Here is a 26,679-nt window from a genome sequence, read left to right on the forward strand (position 1 = left end):
CACATCAGGACCAGAACTTCAAATCACAAACATCAAGAGGCAAGATTGAATAAAACTGGGCAGCTGCTTAAAATAAGACAAAATTAATACAAGCATCGATGTTAAGTCAGAGAGAAGATACCACCAAAAGCAAATGAAAAACAACAGGAATTGGACATGGATAGAGGTGAATCAAGCAAAGCCCTAGATAGTGACTTCACACTCATTGTGTGCTGGATTGTAGTTACAGGAGAGATTGCATTCATAATTGCTGCACACTTCTTTCATTATAATGCACAGGAAATCACAAACTGGCTTGCAAAGAAATAGGAAATCCCCATACTTGAGAATTTTACATTTTTATCTCCAAAGAAAACTAAAGAGCTCTACCTTGATGCACAGAACTTAAAATGCACAGAGAAAATTCCATGACAAATCATACATACAATTTTTACAACACTCAATATAGTCTGTATTCTATTTCGGCAAACATCTGATATCCAAAAATGATACCTTAGGTATTCTACAATATCCAAAATTCATAGCTGTCCACAAATGTACATGTATATAGTGCTCCATGTAACTTTCAACTCCTAATATATACACAGTCTATGAATATGTGTACAGAGCATTTCAGAACTCTGACTATACATACAATGCTACATTAAAAAAATCCAAATAAAGATTATCAAAAGAGAACAGACAAATTGAGACAAAATAGGTATTAGTTTTCAAACTAAAAACACTGCTGGATCAACTCATCAGGTCAAGCAGCATGAATGAGAGAAAATAAAAATTCAACATTTTGAGCTGAAGCCCCTTAGAGATGGTGCAGCATTTCCGCTATTTCTTGGAGGGGAGGACTTTTACCACTTTCACTGACCATAAACCCCTCACTCAGTTGCTCACAGTGGCAAAGGATCCATGGTCGGCCTGCCAGCAGCATCACCTCCCCTTCATGTCGGAGTTTACCACCGACATTTGGCACAAAGCGGGGATGGACAACGTGGTGACCGATGCACTCTCACGACTGGCCATCTGTGTGCTGACACCCGGCCTCGACTTTGACCAGCTTGCCCGGGACCAGAAGTCCGACGAGGAGACGCGAGCCTTCAGGACTGTGGTACCATCCTATGTGATGTCTCCATGGGTACCCCGTGGCCAGTCGTTCCCCAGCTGTGGTGCAGGCAAGTCTTCCATCACTTCAACAACTTTTCACACCCGTCCATCAGGTCCACGGTCCGTATGGTGGCAGAGCGGTTCGTCTGGCATGGGCTGCGGAAGCAGATCGTGGGCTGGGCCAGAACATGCACCCATTGCCAGATGCCCAAGGTGCAGAGGCACACCAGGGCGCCCGTGCAAGTGTTCAAGTATGTCCGGGAACGGTTCAGCCACATTCACGTGGTCATACTCTGGCCCTTACCAGTTTCCCAGGGCAACCGTCACCTGTTCACGGTGGTAGGCCGCACCGCTCGTTGGCCTGAGGCGATCCCAATGGCGGATGCCTCCACTGACTCCTGCTCCTGAGCGCTGTTGCACGGTTGGATCGCCCGGTTTGGTGTTCCGAATCACCACACCAGCAATCGGGGTGCCCAGTTCACCTCTGCGCTCTGGGCACAGCTTGCCAACAGGTTGCCAACAGGTTGGCGATAGAGCTACACCGCTCCACGGCCTATCACCCACAGGCCAATGGGCTGGTCAAGCATCTGCACCGCCACCTTAAGTCGGCACTTATGGCCCAACTCACCGGTCCCGACTGGGTGGACGAACTGCCTTGGGTGCTCCTGGGCATCCACTCTACGCCCAAGGAGGACCTGCAGGCGTCATCAGTTGAGCTGGTCTCCGGCACACTGCTGGCACTGCCCGGGGAGTTCATCAACGCACCTCACAACCCCCAGCAGTCGCCGCACAAGGTACTTCCCCACCTCCGGGCCCACTTGGACTCCTCCGCACCTCCACCGCCATCCAGACACTGCAATATTACATCCCCAGCGAGCTGCACTCTGCAGAGTACGTTTTTATTTGGTGGGGCCCGCCCGCGGCACCTCTGCAGAGACCTTACGAGGGGCCGCACAGGGTTGTCCAGCGTTCAGCGTCTACGTTCACGCTGCACATCAGCAGCAGGTGGGAGCTGTTCACTGTGGACAGGCTGAAGCCAGCTCCCCTCGACCCCACCGAACGAGTGATTGTGGCCCATCCCAAGAAGCGAGGCCGCCCAGCTAAGAAGGACATTGGCCCCGCTTGTAATCCACGTGGCGGGGCAGCCGGCCAAAATGGCACTGTCGGGAGGGGCAGGGGGGGTGGTTTCCCCTTCTTCTCGGCCCTGGGCTCAGAAGCCCGCGACGGGGACCACATGACACCCAAGTGGCGTCGGCACCCCCAGTGCGGTTCTCAGCCGGGTCCGGGCTGGGAGTACAAGTGCAGCCCGGCAGCCCCCAATGAACCAGTTTTTCTGCTCACTGAGCTCAACCCGTCTGGTTGTGTGTGTTCTTTCAGGAAAAGTGGAGCTGCCATTAAAGTCGTGGACTTTCCACCAAAAATACTCATCTTGATGAATGGAGAGATAGATTTACCACACAATAAATTCACGTTCACCTCCTTCCTCATGGAATATTGAGGCACATTCAACCAATCTCTTCTACCTATAATGGGGGAAGTTTGGGTGAATTTGACATTGCTTTCAAAGTATTGAATGGCACCCACCACCACCCGATTCTTTCTTCCTTCCCGCCCGCCCGCCCGCCCGCCCGACCGACCGACCGACCGAAACACCAGGGCCCGAATCAACGCGCGCGGAACCGCTTCTTCAATGGCATTGCCCCCCTCCCCCTCCACCAATCAGGCGCGTCGATCCGCCTCCTCTCCCCGCCCCTCCGCCCGTCCATCAGGCGCGGCACCGCCCCCTCATGCTACAGGCATCAATCAACCAAAGGCCCCACCCCTTCCTTCTGTCCGTCCGTCAGGCGGGCGGGCGGGCCGCTCAGCTTCGCAGCGGTTATTGGAAAGCGAGGGTGCGGAGATCGGAGCGGAATCGCCGGTATTCGGAGCCGGGTGGCGGTGTGCTTGCAGCCGTGGCGCAGGTATCTCGGCACTTTTTCACTTCAATTTATGTCAGAAGCGGCCTCCAGGAATTTAAAATGGACTTTGCCCGTTCACGTCATTAATTCTAGTGGCCGTGGAAATTTGGGGCTGGGGCGGGGGGTTGGGGGGGGGGGGGCGAGCTGTTGGCGTTCTTTCTTTCGGGCTGTGACTGCGCCTCACGCAGGGGCCGGTGAATGTGATAATGGCGGACTCGGGCAAAGCTGAGGGAACAAAAAAAATCCGCGAGGTGTGCTCAGGTCCCCTCGGAAATGGGGGGGGGGGGGGGATGGGGATGGGGGGAGGTGGGCCTCGGCTTAACGTGCCATTTCCAAATAATCCTCGGGCCCATCCGTGCAACAAATGGCTCGTCGGCAATAGAAAGGAGAGGTTAATGGGGTTTGGTCGGGGGGGGGGGGTTGGTGGGGGGGGGGGGGAGGATCTGCTTTTGGACCTGGAGTAAAGCCTGGAGAATCAAGGACATTCGGTCTGTTTCTCTCCCTCTCCTTTTAATTCTTGCCTATTGGGTGGAAAATGGGCACGTTTTGTTTTGCATTTCATGCACCAGAGCTAACCGGACTTAATTGGGGGAGGGGGGGTCGGTTTGGGGATGGGGGGGGTCGGTGGAGGGAAGAGTGGCGGGGGGAGGATTTGGAATCGGTGGGAGAAAGGGTGAACTCGTGCTCTGAGGAGGGGGAGGGGGGGGTGTTGAGGCGATCCGTTCCATTCCAGATTGGGGGACGAATCCGGGCCGGGATCGCGGAGCAGCCGGCGCGCTTCTCTCTCTCCCCCCCCCCCCCCCCCCCCTCCTCCTCCCCCCTCCCTCCCGAATCGTTCGCTGAGCCCAGGCGGTGGCGGCTGCATTCCAGCGCCGATCACCGAGGGTCTCCGCGCGGAGCGTGGGGGCTCCCTGCAGCACCGGCAAAGGAGGGAGCCCCCTTCCCCCTCCCCACCCACGGCAGCTGGAGGAACCGCGGCACCGATTGCATTGATAAGCCGGGGGATGGGGTTGGGTTTGGGGGGGTGGGGTAGGGGAGAAATGTGCGTCCTTAACCATTCCCGGCGAACGCTCTGACCTGGGCAGGAAGGTTTGGTCTCACGGCGCTATCTTAACGCAGGGCTGGGGGAGGGGGTGGGGTGGAGTAGAGATGCGGACGAGCCCAAGCAGCAGAGGTTCCAAGAGGGTGGGTAATCAATTGTGTTTAGGAGTTTCATGCACTGAGGATAAGATGATAGACACCAGCTTTTCTATGGATTGCGAAGGCTGAGACCCAAATACAACAGATTTGTGTAAATCTTCTTTAGTTGTGAAATACTGGAAGTGTTTCTGGGAAACAAATTGGGAAAGGTAGGTCACATACGAACACCTTAAAACAGATCTTGTTTAAAATACTGGAGCTCCGCCTCATGCTATAGGCGTGTCAGGGCTTTGGAGAGTGCACAAGAGACTTCACTAATGGATTGTGGCTTACAAAAAGCCAACAGAAGAAAGAGCTTGCCAAATCCGCATATTGTCCGGAAGAGAGCTTGCTGTTCTGAGAGGGTCATGTGGTTTGGCAAGCAGAGAGAGTCAAACAGGCTTTCTCTCAGCGAGAGAGAGACCGAGATCAGTTCTGCAGTGTTTCAGCGAGCAGACAGCAGCTGGGACTGGAACAGGACAAGCTTGCAAGTTTGTCAAATGCCCCATTTTGGAAGACGGCCTAGTCAAAGTCCTTGTGGTTCATGCAAGAGGACTGGCTATCTGATATTTCACTTGGAATAAGAGAAACAAAAAGGAACTCTATGGTGACCTGAAAGAAAGAGGTTATCATTTGGAGAACCCTGATGGGGCAAGTTGTGTCAGCAAGATGCTGAGGTGACTGATGGAAGTACATCAGTTATGGATGTCCTGGAACAACAAATCTCTCTGAAAACTGATAACCTTCTTGAGCGGTAACCTTGCAAGCACCAAAGCCTGGTGAACTTGATACATGTTAAATTCTGTGCACAGTATAAGAATTGCTTGCCATCAGTGAACTTGGAGGAATGGGAACCAAAAAACTTTTCTGAACTTGCACACACATTACATACACGTGCACTTAGAAGGGGCTTAAGTTAGGTTAAGTAAATTAATAGAGATAAGTTAAATTGTGATTCTGTTTTCATGTTTAAAGATAATTAAAAGCAACTTTTGTTTAAGTAACCATTTATCTTGGTGAATATCTATTGATGCTGGGTTTTGGGGTCCTCTGAACTCATAACAATACGTATCTCTTAGTTAAGTAAGTTGGATATTTCTAGTTGGGGAATTGTGGGCTGTTACAAGGCCACATTTGCAGGAACATCATTGTAATAAAGTGTTCAGTTGGAGTTGACTGGTCTGGGGGGTGGGGGGGGGGGGGAAACCATAAAACTGAAGTGTCCTTAATCGAGACTCGAGTACCAGATATGGTTCTTAAAAACTTTTTTAAAAATGTACTATCAACTTTATGCTGGCAGCTGTTTCAAACCTCCAGTATAATTTGGACTTTTCGACATTGCAAACAATTTAAGCCTCATGGACTAAGATGAGGTCAGAGGTTATTGTGGATGTGGAGTGATTTTGAAGGTAGGAGGTTTTGCAGAAATGAAACTAAAATTGGTGATGTCACATGAAGGCACAAGACTGAAGATGCTTTTGACATCTTGGAAAGACAGGACTTGTCCTGTAATCTCTAGAAAGAGAGGGAGATGCTGTTCTGTTTTGTATCATCCATATCACAGGAGATACCCAATATAAGTGGCTTTTAAATAAGTATTTAAATAAGCATTTCTGAAAAGAGAGGTAGCCTCATTTGTGCCTAGAAGATGGTCACTCCTGTTTAAGAAAAAAAATCATTGTAAAGATCAGATTTGTACCCCTTACAAGATGGGGGGAAACTTGTGAAAACACTCATGAAGAATATCTCTGAAAGGCATCAAGAAACTTGAGTTTAAAGAGATCTGAATGTTTAAAAGTGCTTTATAATTACTTTTGAACTGCACTTTTTAAAATGGATCCTCAAGTTCAACGAGATGTTTGAAACAGGACTTTTAAAAGGCCTCTTTTTCAGAATCAAACTTAAACTGTAATAGTTTGAATTTAATCAACACTCACTCATACACACCTGTCCTTTGTTAGTATTGGTTAGGGTTGTTAGTACTGGTTAGGGTTGTTAGTACTGGTTAGGGTTGTTAGTACTGGTTAGGGTTGTTAGTACTGGTTAGGGTTGTTAGTACTGGTTAGGGTTGTTAGTACTGGTTAGGGTCGTTAGTACTGGTTAGGGTCGTTAGTACTGGTTAGGGTCGTTAGTACCGGTTAGGGTCGTTAGTACCGGTTAGGGTCGTTAGTACCGGTTAGGGTCGTTAGTACCGGTTAGGGTCGTTAGTACCGGTTAGGGTCGTTAGTACCGGTTAGGGTCCTTAGTACCGGTAAGGGTCCTTAGTACCGGTAAGGGTCCTTAGTACCGGTAAGGGTCCTTAGTACCGGTAAGGGTCCTTAGTACCGGTAAGGGTCCTTAGTACCGGTAAGGGTCCTTAGTACCGGTAAGGGTCCTTAGTACCGGTAAGGGTCCTTAGTACCGGTAAGGGTCCTTAGTACCGGTAAGGGTCCTTAGTACCGGTAAGGGTCCTTAGTACCGGTAAGGGTCCTTAGTACCGGTAAGGGTCCTTAGTACCGGTAAGGGTCCTTAGTACCGGTAAGGGTCCTTAGTACCGGTAAGGGTCCTTAGTACCGGTAAGGGTCCTTAGTACCGGTAAGGGTCCTTAGTACCGGTAAGGGTCCTTAGTACCGGTAAGGGTCCTTAGTACCGGTAAGGGTCCTTAGTACCGGTAAGGGTCCTTAGTACCGGTAAGGGTCCTTAGTACCGGTAAGGGTCCTTAGTACCGGTAAGGGTCCTTAGTACCGGTAAGGGTCCTTAGTACCGGTAAGGGTCCTTAGTACCGGTAAGGGTCCTTAGTACCGGTAAGGGTCCTTAGTACCGGTAAGGGTCCTTAGTACCGGTAAGGGTCCTTAGTACCGGTAAGGGTCCTTAGTACCGGTAAGGGTCCTTAGTACCGGTAAGGGTCCTTAGTACCGGTAAGGGTCCTTAGTACCGGTAAGGGTCCTTAGTACCGGTAAGGGTCCTTAGTACCGGTAAGGGTCCTTAGTACCGGTAAGGGTCCTTAGTACCGGTAAGGGTCCTTAGTACCGGTAAGGGTCCTTAGTACCGGTAAGGGTCCTTAGTACCGGTAAGGGTCCTTAGTACCGGTAAGGGTCCTTAGTACCGGTAAGGGTCCTTAGTACCGGTAAGGGTCCTTAGTACCGGTAAGGGTCCTTAGTACCGGTAAGGGTCCTTAGTACCGGTAAGGGTCCTTAGTACCGGTAAGGGTCCTTAGTACCGGTAAGGGTCCTTAGTACCGGTAAGGGTCCTTAGTACCGGTAAGGGTCCTTAGTTCATAACACCATAAAAAGATGCTGGAAGATCTCTGCTGGTCCACCAGCATCAATGTGATTTTAAAAACTACCAATGTTTCAGGACAGAACTCATCATTCTGAACCGTTGACATTTTTTCCCACTAATGCTGCACGACCCACTGAGTTTCTCCAGCAGAATTTTTCAAGAGATATAAATTGGGATCCTGTTTTATTGGCCCTAAATATCTTTGCTGCATCTCACAATCCACACCTTCTTTACCATGATGTTGAAAATGTGAAACAACTGCAGGAAGAGGTTGTAAATGCTTGCCAAATCGAGCAGCATGGGGGAGAGAGAAAAAAGTTTCATTTCAGGCCAATAACTTCCTTGTGCTGCTTCATAATTTCATAACTTCATAATTAGTATGTGTATTTTGTACTGCTCCGTCCATTCTCACCATGAAAGGCTTGAAAATATTTTCCATTTTGAACTTGATACTTAGAACAATTGTTCTTCATTATCCAAATCAAATTGCTAGAACTGCTCACAGGAAACCATGCGTTTTAAAAATATTTAGCAAGCAGTATGTGATAACAGTTAACAATCTGGGTTGAATTTGACTGAACATTTACACTTGTTTGGATTTTTAGCTTTGGTAACATTTTGCTTTTGAATAAATAGTGTACAGCTGAAGCTGTGCATAAGCTAATTTTTAAATTTCAGAACCTGTGAGGTGCCTTATTTGCTATTTTACACATCATTGGTGCTGAACCCTTGGAAAACCTTGATGTGGTTTATGAAGCATTCATATGTTTGTGGAGACTTGCAGATGTTCCCACGTGTGTAAACCAGTGGTTGAAATCTTGTCCAAATACCAATTATTATTTAATGCATCCTGAACATTTTGAGGACTGGCTTGATGCCAGCTTTAATGGAATGCTATTGCAGCACCTGCAACCCAAGTTTGTATGTGGTGCTGTCTGCAAGGATTTTTTTTCATGTTCTCCCTCTGTCTGCATGAGTTTTCCTCAGCTGCTCAGGATTCCTCCCACCCTCTAAAATACGTGTGTATTGGTGGCATGGGTTCAAATGGCCGGATTCAGCTTCTACCATGCTGTAAATATTTTTTTTATTTAAAATGTATCTTGTTATTTTTGAGGTACCTTAGCATACTTTGGTATTACAGTTTTTACTGATTTAAAGCGTGTTGTTACTGGGAATCATTTATTCACTCAACAACAACCATTTTCGAAAGCATTTCTTAGCTGTTGCCATGTTCGATTGAGCACTTTTATTATTTTTACCAACCATCCTTTTGTCTTTCACAGCTTTTGTATAATTATTCAAGGAATGCAGACAAACAGTTGGTTTAAACATTCAAGGCCATATCATTTTTGAACAAGCCTGCTCTTTCAGTATTCTAAGGCCTTCCTGAAGTATGTTCTCTACAGCCTGCTGTCTGATTTTTTTTTAAACCCCTGTCCAATATTTTCACCCTCTTCTCCAACTGTGTGATCAAAGGGGGTATAAATTTTAGTGATAGTTGCTGCTGCATTTTCTCCTTCTGTCCCTCAGCGTTCAGTCGCTGAGTTTCCTCCCCTCTAAAAGGTAACTTTGACACCCAACTCCTGCACCTTCCTTCACAAAAAAAATGACTTCCCAGCCTTTCTGACTTTCACGTTGGCTGGCAATGTTAAAATTTTGACTCTTTGGTATTTCATTCCTATTCAAATATGTACATCACAAAAACAGTCTGTCTTTGCAAATTCCTTCTCTATTTTCTTCCTCTTTTTCTCATCCAAGTTGTTAGCTGATTGAACAAATACAACCCAACGAAACCACCTTCTCCAGTCATCGGTGCAAAACATGTAGACAACCAGATTATGTTGATGTGTTAAGACTTTAAAATTTGTATGGGTGGAAACAATTTTGTGTTCACTGATGGGTAACTCATCTGACTTGATCAAAACGTGATATGAAATGGCCACATTAACCATATGACATGTTTGGGTTTATAAACTGCAGTTGGTTAAACTGGGTTTGGAAGCTGGAAGATTTTGTTCCTTTTCTAAGCCGATGAGCAGATCTGAGTGGACTTTGCATTATCAGATAGCTACTGAAAGGCCCAGATTTTTCTGAGCAGTGACCTGCCTGTGCTTCTCTCTTCTGCACACTAGCTTTAGATTACTTTGGGAGGCTCTTCATCCACAATATGTAGTGCAGATGTGTTTATATAATGCATTTATCATTTTTTTAAACACCTTTCATTTCAACTGCTAATAACTGGCTGGTACATTTGCTTGTAGCACCAAGGAAAGATTCCCATTTTGTATTTCATCCTCCACTGCCATGGAGTGTGGATGAAATGGTGCTCAGAGGAGTCATGGAAGAGTACAGCGCTGAAACAGGTCCTTCTTGGCTCTCGTTATTTATGTCTCCTGATGCTTACCTGTGCTCATTCTTTTTGTTCAGATAAAGCAAGTATTCCTGTCTTTCTTGGTCATATCCCTGACTCCACTCTTCAGTTAACTCTGGAAATTAATACAAATGTCAAAAATATTTTTATTGTTAAAACTTGGAATGGTTTCCTGACTCGTGTGGATTTTTTTTCTTTCCACTCTATCCCCAATTAAGTTTCTCCTGCCATTGTCTTAAAATGATTCTCTTCTATTTCACAGAGCGCAATTATCTCCAGAATCCATCCATCCTCCTCCTCCCAGAATCATGTTCCCACTAAAATACTGATCAGCTACCTATTCTGGTTGCCTGGACCACTGTCCGAGGGTAATCCATATTTGGTTTCAATAATACAGAGCATGCTGATAACATGGCAAGTTAAGCAGCATCTGTGGAAAAGAAAGCAATTGGTGTTTTAGATTGAAGAGACTTTGTAAGAACTATGAGCGAGAGAAAATGTTATTTTTGATTTTTCAGCATTTGCAGTTTTTTTTCTGATTTTCGTTAACTTGTGACTTTGGAGTCTGGTTCATTCCCAAGCTGTGGTTTTTGAGCCCACATCCTCTCCTTGACATTGACCATTTCTATCATGATTTTTTAGATTCCAAAGCTCTCCAGAAAACCTCTGTTAATTTTTGCCAGTATTCTATAAGTTGTTCCATATATCATTTTCTGTAAACAAAGCTGAGCAACCCTTTTTTATCCTTTGCAGTGTTTGTTCACTTATGTTTCCATGATTTGTTTAAAATTCTTGACATTAAAAAATTTTATAGCCTTTCCTTCCTTTCGCTTTGATTTTTGGCTTACCTACTGTATCAGGACTGATGACCATGTACTTTGGCTCTACCTTTTCTTCCTGTTTTATTCCATCATTTTAAGCTTGTCCATACTCTTCAATCAAGATATTTAAGTGTAGTTTTTGATGTCAACTTGTGTCAAACCCATTCCCACGTGCCTCTGAATGCTTTTTAGTACAAGATATTTTGTATTTAAATTGGCCAATTGCAGCAATGCAATAGCCTTCATTAATAAAGGAATATTGCAAAATGCAACAAATAGTTTGTCCTTGTGACATTTTGTCATCTGTTTGTGGGGAGGTATTGGTGTTACTAAATTTTCCCAGAAATATATTTGCAGAAAACTTTTATTAAAAAAAAAAATTGGCATTTAATGCATCTCACTGAATGTGATTGCTGCCTGAAGCTACTGCAGTTCTTAGTCCTCCGGTTCTGTTGGTTACAGAGATCCAGGATTTAGACTTTACCTGCATCTGGGATGATCATGAGTTGTGATTCCATCTATGGTGGTTACTCTGGCCTCGCCAATGCATTTCCGCTCTATGGTCCTTGTCTGTCTGGAGAAAGGTTATTCTGAAATGAAGAATGGAATGGTCCTTGAGCAAAACAAATAGTAAGTGCTGAAAGGAGATTGGATATTAAGTAATGGGATTCGATTTTTTTTTTCCTTTTTTTTTGCTGCAGCTCATAACTGGGCATCTTTCCAGATTTGTCAGATAACAGTTTTGTAACTATACTGTAGCCCATTCTGGAGGAGATGTTTTCAGTACAGCAGCTAAAATATTATCCCACCCACGGTCTTTGCTGCATTCTCAGCCTCTGCAGTGAATTGAAATAGAATAAGATTGGCATTTTGTAAGGAAACCAAGATTGATCCTTTACCTTGGCACTTGTAGATAAAAATGATTGTGATAGCTTCAGCCTTTCCTTTAATTTTTTCTCCTGCTTCAGTTCAAAGGATTTTAACCTGCAGGATCTATGACAAATTATGCATTGATAGAAAATGCAAAAGGAATTTTTTTTTGCTTCTGCACTATGTCATTTTAAAAATCCAAAAATATCAGAGTTTGTGTCATGCTCATCCTAGGGATTCCTTCAGAAGTACTATTTGCAGAGTTGTCCTGATAGATTATTTGAAAAGGTAGGCACTCTGGATTTCTGTTGTTTTGTAAGACGTGCTGCCATTATTTTGCACTCGATTGCCCTGTATTATTTTGGAGAATAATGGCCAATTGCCATCTTTGAGTGACTCTCCCCTGAGTTTCTGTCAGCTTGAACTCTTGAGTGTGTATTTGGGTACATGAAATTTTCTTTCCTACATGATGAGAGAAGTTCACTTAATTTAAAATATTTAATGCTAGTCATGTAAAATAAGTATTGAAATGGCTCTTCATTGCAAATGAACTGGAAATGGGGTGGAACATTCTGTAGTGGGTGGTCAGTAAATGGAACAAGATTGGTGGAGTTATTTTGCATTGTAAAGGGAAACAATCTAACTTGTAGACAATTTGCATCTGTACTTCAATTAAATAAAAAGTATTCTTTTGAAATGGGAGACTTTTATTGGTCCAGCAGGTGGTAAACTTTCCAGTACAGTAGAATCTGAGTATTTAGCACCTATAGGGATTGGTAGATGTTTATTATGGTTTTGGCTGGTTGTTTGAGATTGTGAATGGTGAACTAATAACGAGGGGTGCCAGTTTTAAACTTGTGAATTTTTTACGTTTTCCCTGGTTGCTTGAATTATGGGGATAATGGGGATTTTTCTGTACAGTACAAGTCCTAAACTCTGGACTGCTGGGGGATCGGGGTGGTTCAGATTTTCCAGATTCTCGTGCAGTACTTTTAAAATTCAAATTTAAGGAGAATAAATAGGTAAATTTTGATTGTTTATATTTTATGAAAAAATGTTTTGAATAATATACAAAAAATTTTTGCAGAGTTGTCCTGATAGATTATTTGAAAAGGTAGGCACTCTGGATTTCTGTTGTTTTGTAAGACGTGCTGCCATTATTTTGTACTCAATTGCCCTGTATTATTTTGGAGAATAATGGCCAAAAGAATACTTTTTATTTAATTGAAGTACAGATGCAAATTGTCTACAAGTTAGATTGTTTCCCTTTACAATGCAAAATAACACCACCAATCTTGTTCCATTTACTGACCACCCACTACAGAATGTTCCACCCCATTTCCAGTTCATTTGCAATGAAGAGCCATTTCAATACTTATTTTAAATGACTAGCATTAAATATTTTAAATTAAGTGAACTTCTCTCATCATGTAGGAAAGAAAATTTCCCTGCTGTGTGTATCTGTGGTGCTTATGCACACATGCAAAAGCTGAGGGATTTTAAGTCTGGATTCTCAGGTGTTCTGGATTTATAGCATCTGAATTTTCCAACTTTTACCGTATGGCGTCATCTTATGGCTAAGCAAGTATAGCGTAGAATTACATGGAAATCTGGGACAGGACAACGATGACCGCCAAATAGGGAAATGTTGGTGAGGAAAGTAATTTAAAAAGTTAATTTTTTGTTACAAATATTAAACATTACAGGAAAAATAAAGGACACATTTTGTAATCTTATGCTTCATGGCTTTGAATTTCAAAATATTAATATTTTATGAATAAAGTCTTTGTAATGCAGAACGATTAAGTCCATATTTTCATCGTCATTCTATTTGTCTACACTTCCCACTGCCTCTGGAAAGTAGCCAACCTCTTAAAGGCCCATCCGATCCCAGTCATGCACTCTTCTCCCTCCCCCCCCCCCCCCTCCCCCTGCTGTTTTGCAGTTTGAAAACACACATCAGCAGATTCCAGGACCATTTCTTCCCTTTTTTTAATCAGATGATTAAATGGATCTTTTATTAGTAATATTCTGCCCTTGCTGGTGTTTTAGCCCAACACTTCTATCTTGACCGATGAAGTGAAACACAAAAGTCTGCAGATGCTGTGATTATAGTAAAAACACTAAAATGTTGCAGGAACTCAGCCCATCTTTTGGTGTCCATAAAAAGCAAATATATATTGCCGATGTTTCAGGCCTGAGCCTGAATGAGCGAGAAGCAGGAGATCTCAGAATACCTCGGAATTCAGACCAACAAAAGGTGTTGATTGGATATAAAGGGAGAGGTCTTCATCTCGACTGATGAAGACAAGTATCCTAAACACTGTTCATTACCTGTGCTTCAGTTTTTAAAGTTATGTACCTGCATCCAAGGGTTCGACAGTTCCATGCATTCTTTAAGGCTCTGTCATTAATAGACCTCTCCTGGTTTGATTTACTCAAATGAATTTCTGCCTTTGCTATTCCTCTGCCCAGTTTCCCATTTGGTTTTGATCTCGCCACAAACCCAGGTAACCTTCTTCACTGCCACCATAGCATATATTTCTGTCATCAGCAAATTTTCTCACCGTGCCACAAACCTTGTCAAAATTATGTATACGACAAAAAAAAAAACGAGGGTCTTGGCAACAAACACTGACATTCCTCTGGTTACTGTCCTTCAGTTTGAAAAACTGCTCTCTACAACCACTCTCGATTCACTGAGCCCACATCTTGCACAGATGGCCAGCTGGCCTCCCATCTCATTTGCCCTCCCCTTCCATACGATCTTCTATGTGCGATTCTTGTCAAGTGCTTTAATAAAATCCATATAAATAATTGCCTAGTGTTTGTCTATCTTTGTTGCCTCTTCAAAAAATTCTATCAACTATAGAAAGTTACGGCACAGAAACAGGCCCTTAGTATTTGCTAATCTATACCAAGCTATTGTTCTGCATAGTTCCACTAACTTATCCCTCCCATCCATGTGCCTGCTCAGATTTTTCTTGCATGTTAAAATTGTACCTGCATTTGTAACTATGTCCTGTGGTTTGTATCTCATCTAACCCCAGAGGACAAAGCCACAATCTATACATCTCATAATTTTATCTCTCTATACCTTTCTTAATTGTGTACACCTCTATCAAATCACCCCTCTTCTATGCTCCAGGGAATAAAAGTCCTAACCTATTTAACTTTCCCTGTAATTCAGTTCCTCCATGCCCAGCAACATCCAAGTACATCTCTGCACTCTTTCAAACTTTCTTGTATCTTTCATGTAGTTGGGTAACCAAAAATGCACAAAATTCTCCAAATTTGGCCTCACCATGTCTTGTACAATTTTACCATAACATCCCAACTCCTAAACTCAATGCTTTCATTTATAAAGGCTCATAAGCCAACATCTCTTTATAACCTGATCTACTTGTGACACCATTATCAGAGAATTGTATGTCTCTATTCCTAGATCCCTCTGTTCTACCACACTCTTCAGTCTCCTACCATTTTGTATTAAGAAATTGAAACACCTCGCACTTCTCTGCATTAAATTCCATCTGCCATTTTCAGACCATTTTTCCAGCTGGTCCGGATCTCTCTCTCCAAGCTTTGAAAGTGTTCCTGGCTATCTGCTGCACCTCTGAATCAATTTACCACATTATCCAGATCATTGACACAGATGGCAAACCACAATGGACCCAGCACCTGTCACAGGCCTCCAGTCTATGAGGCGATCATCCACTCCCACTCTGGATTTTCCCGTAAAGCCAATGTCAAATCCAGTTTACCAACTTCCCATGAATACTGAGTGAGAACCTTGACTCATTGCCCATGTGTAACCTTGTCAAAGGCCTTACTAACATCCACAGCCTTTCTTTCATCAATTTTCCTGGTAAACTCTCAAAACTGTAACATTGGTCGAAAATGACCTACCATGCTGACTATCCAAATACTTGTATCTCTTAGAACATCTTCCATTAAACACCTTCTCACTTGCCTATAATTTTCTGGGTTATTTTTGCAGCATACTTCATGAAACATTATTGTCCACTCACAAATCCATGGTGGCTAACCTATGTTCCTAATTTTCCCATGGCTATCCAAATGTTGACAGGTTCTATCTCCAAATCTTCTCTAGGAGTTTCCCTACCACTGATGTCAGATTAACAAGTTTTCATTTACCTGTATTATCTTTTCAGCCCTGTTTAAAGAATGGTGCCACATTTGCAATCGTTCAGAACTTCTCCTGTCTCCAGCAATGAGTTAAAAGTGTCTATCAAGGCCCCAAAAATTTATTTTCTCACTTCCCATAATATTATGGGATATACTTGGTCTGTCTCCAAAGGTTAATCCTTCATGAGTTGATGTAAGACTGCTAACATCTCTTTGTTACTGATGCAGTCATGCCGTAGGCTATCTTTCGTTACTAATCCCCGTTTGCTCCTGCATGTCCTGTTCAACAGCAAACACATTCACAAAATATTCAGTTAAGATCTTCCCCTTTTTTTTCCCCTGGATCTATGTATGGACACAACCCCTGATTTCTATGGGGACCCTTTCTTTCCCTCATGTTTGTTATTAATATGTTTAGAAAATCTTTCTGGATTCGCCCTTGCACTGGCCGCTAGAGACATACCATTACCTCTTTTAGTGCTACTCATTTCTCTCTTTACTATGCTCCAACATTCCTTATGCTTATCAAGTGATTTCCTTGTACCTGATGCATCCATTTTCTTCCTGATTTGTGCCTCCTTATTATCAAGGGTTCTTCATCTTGCTATTTGTACCCTTTACTGAGAACATTTGTCCAGAATCAATCTGGTCGCTCTGTTAAATGTCTCCCATTTGGCAGTTGTGCTTTTACCATTTCACATTTGAGTCCAGTCCACTATTGCTAGCTCCTACCTAATCGTTTTGAAATTGGCCTTGTCTAATTTGGATTTTAAATTAATGACTTGTGTATCCTTTTCCATGAATACCTTAAAGCTAATAGAATTGTGGTTACAGGTCCCAGAAGTGTTCCTCCACCAGTGTCTCTCTTCCCTAAGCAGTTTTATTCCCCAGTATGAGATTCATTATTGCACCTTCTCTTGTAGGCATATCTGCATATTGCAAGTAAAGGTTTTTTTGGACACACCAAAAAAAGTTTATCCTGTCCAATCCCTTAACACTTTCGCATTCCAAGTCATTGTTGAGGAGAAATCACCTATAATGGTTTAATTTTTTTATATACTGTACAGACCTCAGCAATGCTACATATTTGATCCTCTCATCTGGTGTCTGTTTTGTGTCCAACAAAATACACACATCAGGATGAGTACATGCTTCATTTTCTGATTTCTACCCAGATTGCCTCACATGATCATTCCCTGGCAATGTACTCTCCAAAGACTACCTTCTTTGGCTAACATTGCAACTGCTAGTCCTAGACCTCCAAGCACATTTCTGTTGTGGCTACAACATCCCATTGTTCTGTACCTATCCATGTCCTAATTTTGTCCATTTACCTCGTCGGGGATTTGTTTTCAAAATAAACAAAGTTTACCTGTTGTGAGCAAATTTAAATTCCTGCGAGTTACAGTTTCAGAAGACATTTTGAGATATGGCCAGAACAGAACATAGATGTAAGTTGAAGAGTACGTGTATTTCTCTCTTGAATAGTCAACCACTTTTGAATATCTCTTAAGATCTTGTATTTTTCAATCAAGTCCCTTTTTGCTATTCTAAACTGCAGATACAAACTTAGCCTGTTTTACCCTTAAGACAACCTGCCTATTTCAGTAAACCTTTGAACTTTGATATCCATTCTTAAATAAAATCAAAACTTCTCGCTCTTGCCCCTGAAACAGAACCCCCTCTACATTTCGGTATTAATTTTCCCTTAATTTGTTAGCTTTCCTAAATTACTTCCAATATACTAGTCTTTTGTGAATTATTCAACAGGAAACTCAGAACCCTGTGCATCTCAGAGGTGCAGTCGCTTACAATTTTAGAGAATGTTTTAATTTTTTGTTGCTCCCTGCAATGTTCTCCCTGCAGTGTTCTCCCTTTTCAAGCTATTGGTCCCCTCACTGTGGCTGAAATTCAAATTGCATATTCAAGAAATCTAAAGTAAAAACAGAGCCATAGAAATGTCCAGGAAATCATGCAGTTTCTGAGAAGAGAAAAAACTGCATTACTATTGCAGATGGATGAGCTTGGCAATTCTGAGGGGAAAATGTGAATTATCTGCAGCTACTGAATTCAGCATTCACTTATGAAGATATAATGTGCCCAGATTAAAGGTGCTGTTTCTCAAGCCAATGTTGATGCCACATAAGAACAGATTTTTACTTGAGGGGGATGGGCTGAGTAGTAAAAGAAGTTTTGTGTTAGTTGGAGTCTGAATTCAAATCATTTTGGCATGAGTAATTTCTATTAGGAAACTGCAGATTCAATTCGATATAAATTTGTTGAGAAGTGTTTTGTACTTCAGCCAGCCGATAATTGTGTATTTAGTCATTTAGTTCACCACTTGGGATGGTACTGAAATGCACGAGCTGGATAAAGGTGGCCTGATTTGATTAATTTCAGTCTAAGTGATAAAATTGAAGGTCTAGATTGACCTTGGATTCAACCCAGAGATCCTTGCAAGAAAGTAGATGAACAGTATCCAGTTTGACGATGATGCCTTTTCACTCTTGAACAGTGAAGGTCAAGTGTTATCACTTGCATGGAGAATTGAGGTGATATTGTAGTTCCATGGCCTTAAGCCAGTGTTGTTATTTTTGGGGGAAAAATGGCTGTTTCACTGATATGACAAATTTGCTAACTCTTTTCAAGACTCCCTCTCATGAAGGATTATCATACATTTCCTGTGATTTCATTGACTGTTTGCAACCATTCTTTGCAAAGAATGTTGTTTAATCAAATATTTCTTTGTATTTTCCCCAGAGTATATGTGAACTATCTAAACATGGATGCTGGCAATATTGCAGAATCTACCAACTGTCTTCCCAAAGAAAGTGCCCAAAATAACACCAGTAATCCGTCTACTTCTGTGGATATGGATGTTTCATTCGATTCTTCAGAGCCTTGTTTAGAAAGGGTTCAAAATTCCACTGCTGATGAAGGGAGTTCCCTTAAGACACCACCTGTTAATGAACAAGTCACAGTAAAGCTGAATACAGATGGAGGTAATGAAGTATGGATTAAACCAAAAAACTTCAGTGAAGGAAATGGGGAAAGAAGAGAACTGGAAGCATTTTATAATGATTCCCCTTCAGGTGATGGACATACTGGTCCTTCGTTATACAGATTGAATGATCCTTGTAGACCAGATGAAGAGGGAAGCACAATAGATTATTTGTTGCAGTCTGTGGACTCAACATCCAACAAAGGGGCAGCTGACGTCAAAGAGGTTTCTGAGAATGACGATGCTTTGTATTCTTTTGAAAATCAACCAGAGCACATGGATACATTAATAAACAAAGATATCCCAGAAACAACCCAGCAAACAGACGTGCCTGAGGAAGGTACAACCCTTAAAAGCAATGCAGGAATAGAATCAGATGTGGAAGAGATTGCTGAAATGGTTGATAATGGTCAACAGTCACCATCTAATGATAAAGACAGCAGGTCACTGTTACCTCAGAGTGAAGATGTGGATGACGCATGTTACGTGAACGCTGAGCAGGAACCCAAGGCCACAGAAATAATAACCGAAGAAGGCAATGGACAAAATGAATCAGAGGAGAAACAGCTGGGTGAAAAAAAAAGTGACACTTGTAAGTCTCGATCTAAACGATCTTCTAGTGCAGGGTCTTCATCAATGATTGAAGGTAAGCATCTATCGTTTTCTAAGCTGGTCCTCCAACTTTATCTTATGGATCAGTGGATTTAAAAAAAAAAGCTGAGCTTGTCTCTCCATTGCAATGCTGCTCCTTCCTAGATTGTCTGAGTTCAGAAGGCAGATTACACCTTGCCTTCTCAAACACTTGTATCAGACTCCCGTTCTACTTCCTCATTAATTCACTGTAAAGTTTAAAAAAGTTACCCACAGAAGTTGTTTGTCAGTCTCTCAAGGTTAGTTCAATTGCAGCCAATTTACTGATTTCAATTTTTTATATTAGACAGGTTTAATAATCAATTGTTATAATGTCCTGGGAGTCGAGCCTTTCTTAGAAAACTTAAATTGCATTGCAATTCTGTTTGTATAAGACCACTGATGTTAATAGTTGCATGTTTGATCCTCTACTCTGGCCGTATGCAGTAATTGTTCTGGCCTAACTTTTTCTCTGAATAATATATCGTAAAAATTTTGCATCAATTGTTATTTACTGTTTTGGAATAGAAGAGCCCAAACAAAAAGTAAGAATAAAGGAAGAGGGGGACCTTGGACATGGCAGGAAATGGAAGATGTGTGGGTGGGGGTAAGTGGTTGAGATTTGGGTGTGTGAGTTTTGATTAAGTGGATATCTTATTTAACTATAAAATTTCTCATTCAGCTGCATGAGTTAACAATTTTCTACTTCAGATGACTATTTTTGGGTACTTTTGAACATTGAGTTTGAGAGGCTGATAAATGTTTAGTTTTCCGTCTTTCTGGAATGGGAGAAGGTTGGGTCAGAATCTTTTTCCTAAACTGGTCCTGAAGGATGTTCCTCATTTAAAAAAAATGTATTTCAATGTCCAATTTGCTGCTTTGTTTGCACTTATTTCGTCATTAACTTCAATCTTAACAGATTTATCTACTATCTTGAGATCTTTTCAGAATGTGATTTCTTCTGTTTTTAATTTACTTTTTCCCTCTTGTATACTTCCAACTCTTAATCGTTTTGGGAATTTGATCTTGCCTTGTGCAGATTGTCTTCGTATCTAGTTCTCCTATCTTCAGATTTAGAAATATTGAGGATTGCAATAAAAAAGACAAATTCTGACTTGGATAAACCACTATTGGCTTATTTCTTCAAATGTTGAAGGGTATTTTGTTTTAACTAAGGTAAATTTGAGTATTCATCCTTTTTTTGGAAATAGTTTGTGGAGTTGCTGAGTGCAAAGGTCTAATGTTGCACGGATATCAGTCAATTGATTGTTGGATTGCAGAATTTGCAGCACCGGGGAAGGTTAAATTCATATTAACCCTGCATTTTCTTCTCTCACCACTGCCCCCCCAACCAACAACCTAGTTCCAGGTTAATATCCAGTGATTGGAGGTGGAAGGCTTTGGAAGTAGAGCTGGAATTAAAGGAATTCTTAATTTTTCCCCTGGTTCTTAGTTATTTTCATAACTGACCGTTATGCTACTGATGGGGGAGGGGGGTGTTAAAAAACAAAAACATTGGAGGGAATGTAATCAGAAAATACTGTTTTAGTTCTTGAAATAATACCCTCTATTTATACTGCTTCTCGTGATATTTCTCACAAAGTGCTTCACATCAATTTCAATGATACGCATCTACCATAAGAATATTGATTTCATTACTTTATATACTCCTGATATCTGCTGCTGTCGTGTGGTATATTTACTGCATTGACAAGCATTGTGTCATTTACAGATTTCAAAATTGTACTTTCAATGGTCAAGTCTATCCATGCTTGTTTGGACAAGAATCAAATTCGATTCTGATGCCATCGCCTCGAGGCTCCAATTGTACATTTTCTCCAGTCAAAAAAAATTTGTTCACTAATCGATAATCTTGGCATTCCATCCCATTGACAGTTGTGTACACAAATTATCTTTGTTTTCTGGTATACATCTTCCATTTCTTCCGCAGCTACTCTTTTTGTTATTTCATCTTAGAACTTGCATGCATTAGGCTTTTGTTCCTTTTAGTTTAAAGTGAAAATTATCTTCCTGGCACTGATATCTGACTGATTCTTGTCATTGTCAAGTTTATATCTCTGCACATTTTTTTTGGAACAGTAGCAGTGGCAATTCTCAGTCCTTTACATTCATATCCAAGAAACAGTTATTTTCTTCTTGGCTCTGTTCCTTACCTTGGATGCATCCCATCTAGAATTGATAAATTGGTAGCTTTGAATTATGCACTCTGTCTTTTTAAAATCTTAATCCTTTTGCAACATTAACTATCCTCTTCAGGTGGAAAGGACTCACTTTATTGTTGCTAATTTCTCTACAGTTTTTGAGCTGTAAAGTTCTTGAAGATTTTGTTTTTTTTTGTTTTCTACTTTTTTCATCATCTATACATTATTTAAAAAAAAAATTTCTCCCCCACCCCCACAAACTTGATAGAAGCCAGAGCTGCCTTTAACCTTTGCGTTTATCTGCCAGGGATGTCTAGTTTTGAATGTTTCACCTTTCCACTTAGTGGAAAAATGCTATTTTTTTTTTTTACTGATCATCTGGTTTCTTGGGCAATCCCAATTTCCAGTTCGCAGATCTAAATGGTTTTAGTGATCACTGAAATAGACTTGTGTGAATTTTTTTGATAGTTTCTAGAACTAATTTATGATTCATTAGCTTCAGCATAATTCATGTATTATGGTTAATTCCTGCAGAGTAATTGTTTTTTTAAAATAATTTTTTATTTTTCACACTGAACCATATCAACCAAAATATATAAAAATGTTTCTCATTAAATATACACAGTGGCATTTTTTCCCTTTTTTCCCCCCACCCTCTCCAAAACCAATAAATATTCAACATATATAATACAATAAAACCATTAAACAATGTCATCACACAATGAAAAATAAACAAGAAAAATGTGTTATCTACTTTTACACACTGGATCAAGTCGTTTTGTCTTCTTATCATTTTAGGGGGTGGAGGTCCGAGGCAAGCCCTCTCTGTTATGTTCCATGTACGGTTCTCAAATTTGTTCAAATAATGTGACTATTTTTAAAATTGTTATTTTTTTTTCCCAATGGAATACATTTATTCATTTCCATGTACCATTGCTGTAGTCTCAGGCTCTCTTCCATTTTCCAAGTTGACATTATACATTTTTTTGCTACTGCTAAGGCTATCATAATAAATCTTTTTGCGCTTTATCCAATTTGAGGCCTAATTCCTTACTTATATTACTTAGAAGAAAGATTTCTGGATTTTTTGTGATTTTTTTTTTTAATATCTGATTTAGATCTTCTCAAAACATTTTCACTTTCTTACATGCCCAAATTGCATGTACTGTTCCCATTTCCATCTTGCAGCGAAAAAATCTATCTGATAATGTTGGATCCTATTCTTTTATCTTTTGGGACATGATATGCAACCTGTGTAACCAATTATACTGTATCATGCGTAACCTTGTGTTTATTATATTCTTCATAGTTCCAGAACATAACTTTTCCCATGCTTCATTTTTTATCTTTATGTTTAAATCCTTTTCCCACTTTTGTTTAGGTTTATAGCTTATTTCATCATTTTCCTTATCTTGCAGCTTAATGTACATGTTCGTTATAAATCTTTTAATTATCATTGTGTCTGTAATCGCATATTCAAAGCTGTTTCCTTCTGGTAATCTGTGTTTCCCAATTTATCCTTTAAATAAGCTTTCAGTTGATGATATGCAAACATTGTACCATGAGTTATTCCATATTTGCACTTCAGCTGTTCAAATGTTAATAAATTATTTCCCAAAAAATAATTTTCTATTCTTTTGATTCCTTTTCTCTCCCATTCTCTAAAGGAAAGGTTATTTATTGTAAAAGGGATTAGTGGGTTTTGTGTCAATAACAATTTTGGTGTTTGGTCATTTGTTTTTTTCCTTTCTAAGTGGATCTTCTATATACTAAGTAAATGATGCAATGCTGGTGAGCTTTTATATTGCACCAGCTTTTCATCCCACAATTAAAATAAGTATTGTATCCTTGGGAAGACATTCATTTTAATGCAATTTACCCTCCCTATCAACTTTAGCGGTATTTCTTTTCAATGTTCTCAGTCTTCCTGCAATTTCTTTATTAGTGACTGATAATTTAGTTTGTACAGGTGGCTTAAGTTATTATCTAACCTGATACCTAGGTATCAGATTGCTTGTGTTTGCTATTTAAATGGTGATTCTGTTTTAAATTCTGTTTAATCCACGTTACTCATTGGCATCACTTCACTTTTATTTGCGTTGAACTTTCTCCATACTCCTTCAATTTCTCATGTAATTCTTTAATTGATATTTCTGGTTCTGTTAAGTATACTATGGTGTCATCTGCAAATAAGCCGATTTTATACTCCTTTATTTTTATCCCTTTTATTTTATTTTCTGTTCTAATCAGTTCTGCCAATGGTTCTATTGCTAAAGCGACCAATGAGGGGGATAATGGACACCCCTGTCTAGTTGACCTACTTCATTTAAATTGGTTCGATACATATCCATTTACTGTTACCTTTGCCAATGGTCCATTATATAATGCTTTAATTCAATTAATATTTTTCTGATAGATTGAACCTCTAATTCTTTAAATCTTTGGCTTGGCTTCGCGGACGAAGATTTATGGAGGGGGTAAAAAGTCCACGTCAGCTGCAGGCTCGTTTGTGGCTGACAAGTCCGATGCGGGACAGGCAGACACGGTTGCAGCGGTTGCAGGGGAAAATTGGTTGGTTGGGTGTTGGGTTTTTCCTCCTTTGCCTTTTGTCAGTGAGGTGGGCTCTGCGGTCTTCTTCAAAGGAGGTTGCTGCCCGCCAAACTGTGAGGCGCCAAGATGCACGGTTTGAGGCGTTATCAGCCCACTGGCGGTGGTCAATGTGGCAGGCACCAAGAGATTTCTTTAGGCAGTCCTTGTACCTTTTCTTTGGTGCACCTCTGTCACGGTGGCCAGTGGAGAGCTCGCAATATAACACGATCTTGGGAAGGCGATGGTCCTCCATTCTGGAGACGTGACCCATCCAGCGCAGCTGGATCTTCAGCAGCGTGGACTCGATGCTGTCGACCTCTGCCATCTCGAGTACTTCGACGTTAGGGATGAAAGCGCTCCAATGGATGTTGAGGATGGAGCGGAGACAACGCTGGTGGAAGCGTTCTAGGAGCCGTAGGTGATGCCGGTAGAGGACCCATGATTCGGAGCCGAACAGGAGTGTGGGTATGACAACGGCTCTGTATACGCTTATCTTTGTGAGGTTTTTCAGTTGGTTGTTTTTCCAGACTCTTTTGTGTAGTCTTCCAAAGGCGCTATTTGCCTTGGCGAGTCTGTTGTCTATCTCATTGTCGATCCTTGCATCTGATGAAATGGTGCAGCCGAGATAGGTAAACTGGTTGACCGTTTTGAGTTTTGTGTGCCCGATGGAGATGTGGGGGGGGCTGGTAGTCATGGTGGGGAGCTGGCTGATGGAGGACCTCAGTTTTCTTCAGGCTGAATAGTTCCATTCTACTGTGTCAAAGGCTTTTTCTGCATCTAAAGCAGCAGCCACTGTTGGCTTCTTATTTCCTTGAAATCTATGAATTAGATTAATACATTTACAGAGATTATCTGCTGTTCATCTTTTAATAAATCCAGTTTGATTTTTTTTTAGTATTTTTGGTACACAATCGGCCAATCTGTATGCTAATAATTTCGCTATTTTAAAATCTGAGTTAAGTAGAGATATTGGTCTATATGATGCTGGTGTTGATGGATCCTTCCCCGTCTTTGGTATTACTGTAATTATTGCTGTCTTATATGAATCTGGCAAGTTTTGTGTTTCTTCTATCTGGTTCATTACTTCCAGGAGAGGAAGAATTAATAACTCTTTAAATGTTTTATAGAATTCTATTGGGAATCCATCTTCTCCAAGCGTTTTATTGTTCGGCAGCTTTTTTAATATATCCTGTACTTTATTTCAAATGGTTTTATCAGTTTGTTTTGTTCCTCTTGCAATTTCAGCATTTCAATTTTAGCTAAAACCTCTTCTATTTTATCATCTTTCCCCTTGTTCTCAGTTTGGTATAAATTGTTCATAAACTTCCTTAAAGTTCTCATTAATCTCTATTGGGTTATATGTAATTTGTTTGTCCTTTTTTCCTTGATGCCAATACAGTTCTTTTAGCTTGTTCTGTTTTAAGTTGCCAAGCTAATATTTTATGGGTTTTTTTCTCCCAGTTCGTAATATTTTTGCTTTATTTTCATTATGTACTTCTCTATCTTGTAAGTTTGTAATGTTTCGTATTTTAATTTTTTGTCTGCCAATTCTCTCCTTTTCGTTATATCATCCCTTTTTACTAGTTCCTTTTCTGTACTTACTATCTCCCTTTCCAACTGCTCTATTTCCCGATTGTAGTCCTTTTTCATCTTAGTTACATAACTTATTATCTGCCCTCTATTGAAGGCTTTCATTGCGTCCCATAATATAAATTTATCTTTCATTGATTCCTTATTTATTTCAATGTTTTAATTTGGCGTTCAATAAACTCTCTAAATTTCTGCCTTTTAAGTAGCATGGAGTTTAACCTCCATCTATATGTTCTTGATGGGATGTCCTCCAGTTCTATTGCTAATAACAGGGGTGAATGATCAGATAGTAATCTCACTTTATATTCAGTTTTCCTAACTTTCCATTGAATATGGGCCGACAACAAAAACTTATCAATCCTTGAGTATGTTTTATGCCTACTTGAACTTTTTTCTTTTCTGGCGAGTGGTTATTTTACCCTACTGCCACTACTCCATCACGTGACACTTCCCTGCAGAGTAATTGTTAAGTCCAGTCATTTTCTTTTGATAGGATAACATCCTTGTAATTTTTTAAACCTATTCCACCTGTTCTAGTTTAATTGCATCCTTTCTATTATTAGTAAGGCATGCTGTATTCCAAACATGACCATGCCAATATCTTGCACAGCTGTAATTTGATGTCCAAACACCTGCACTGAATGCCCTGACTGATAAAGGCAAGTGTCACAAACACTTTCACCACCCAATCTGTGTTGCCTCTTTCAGGGATCCATGCACTTGTATAACACTCAACTGAGTATTTACTGTGTTAGTTCTATCCTGGTTTGACACCTTGAACTTGTCTGAATTAAACCCTATCTGCCATTCCTCTTCCCACTGACTCAATTAACCAAGATTCTGTTAGAATAATTAACAAAGGAGAAGGTTATGTAACACTATCGCAGACATTTAAAAACCTTACATTCTCATCCAGTTTGTTAATATCAATGATGGGGAATCATGAACCCAGCACCAACCCCTGTGGCATACCATTTGCCACAGGCCTCCTGAAAAATAA

At 41.0% G+C, this 26,679-nt stretch overlaps 1 protein-coding gene across 1 annotated transcript in view; it reads left to right on the top strand.

Moving 5' to 3' along the window:
- Window positions 1-2,904: 2,904 nt before the first annotated feature.
- LOC138740350 (zinc finger MYM-type protein 3-like) overlaps window positions 2,905-26,679 on the top strand; it is an 86,712-nt gene continuing 62,937 nt past the window's right edge. The window contains exons 1-2 of the mRNA XM_069892879.1: window positions 2,905-3,059; window positions 18,468-19,354. Of these exons, the coding sequence (XP_069748980.1) occupies window positions 18,490-19,354 (865 nt within the window). The 5' untranslated portion in view covers window positions 2,905-3,059; window positions 18,468-18,489. The remainder of the gene's footprint in view (window positions 3,060-18,467; window positions 19,355-26,679) is intronic.

The sequence above is a fragment of the Narcine bancroftii genome, chromosome 8 (assembly GCF_036971445.1).
Source record: "Narcine bancroftii isolate sNarBan1 chromosome 8, sNarBan1.hap1, whole genome shotgun sequence".
In the NCBI taxonomy this organism is placed as follows: domain Eukaryota; kingdom Metazoa; phylum Chordata; class Chondrichthyes; order Torpediniformes; family Narcinidae; genus Narcine; species Narcine bancroftii.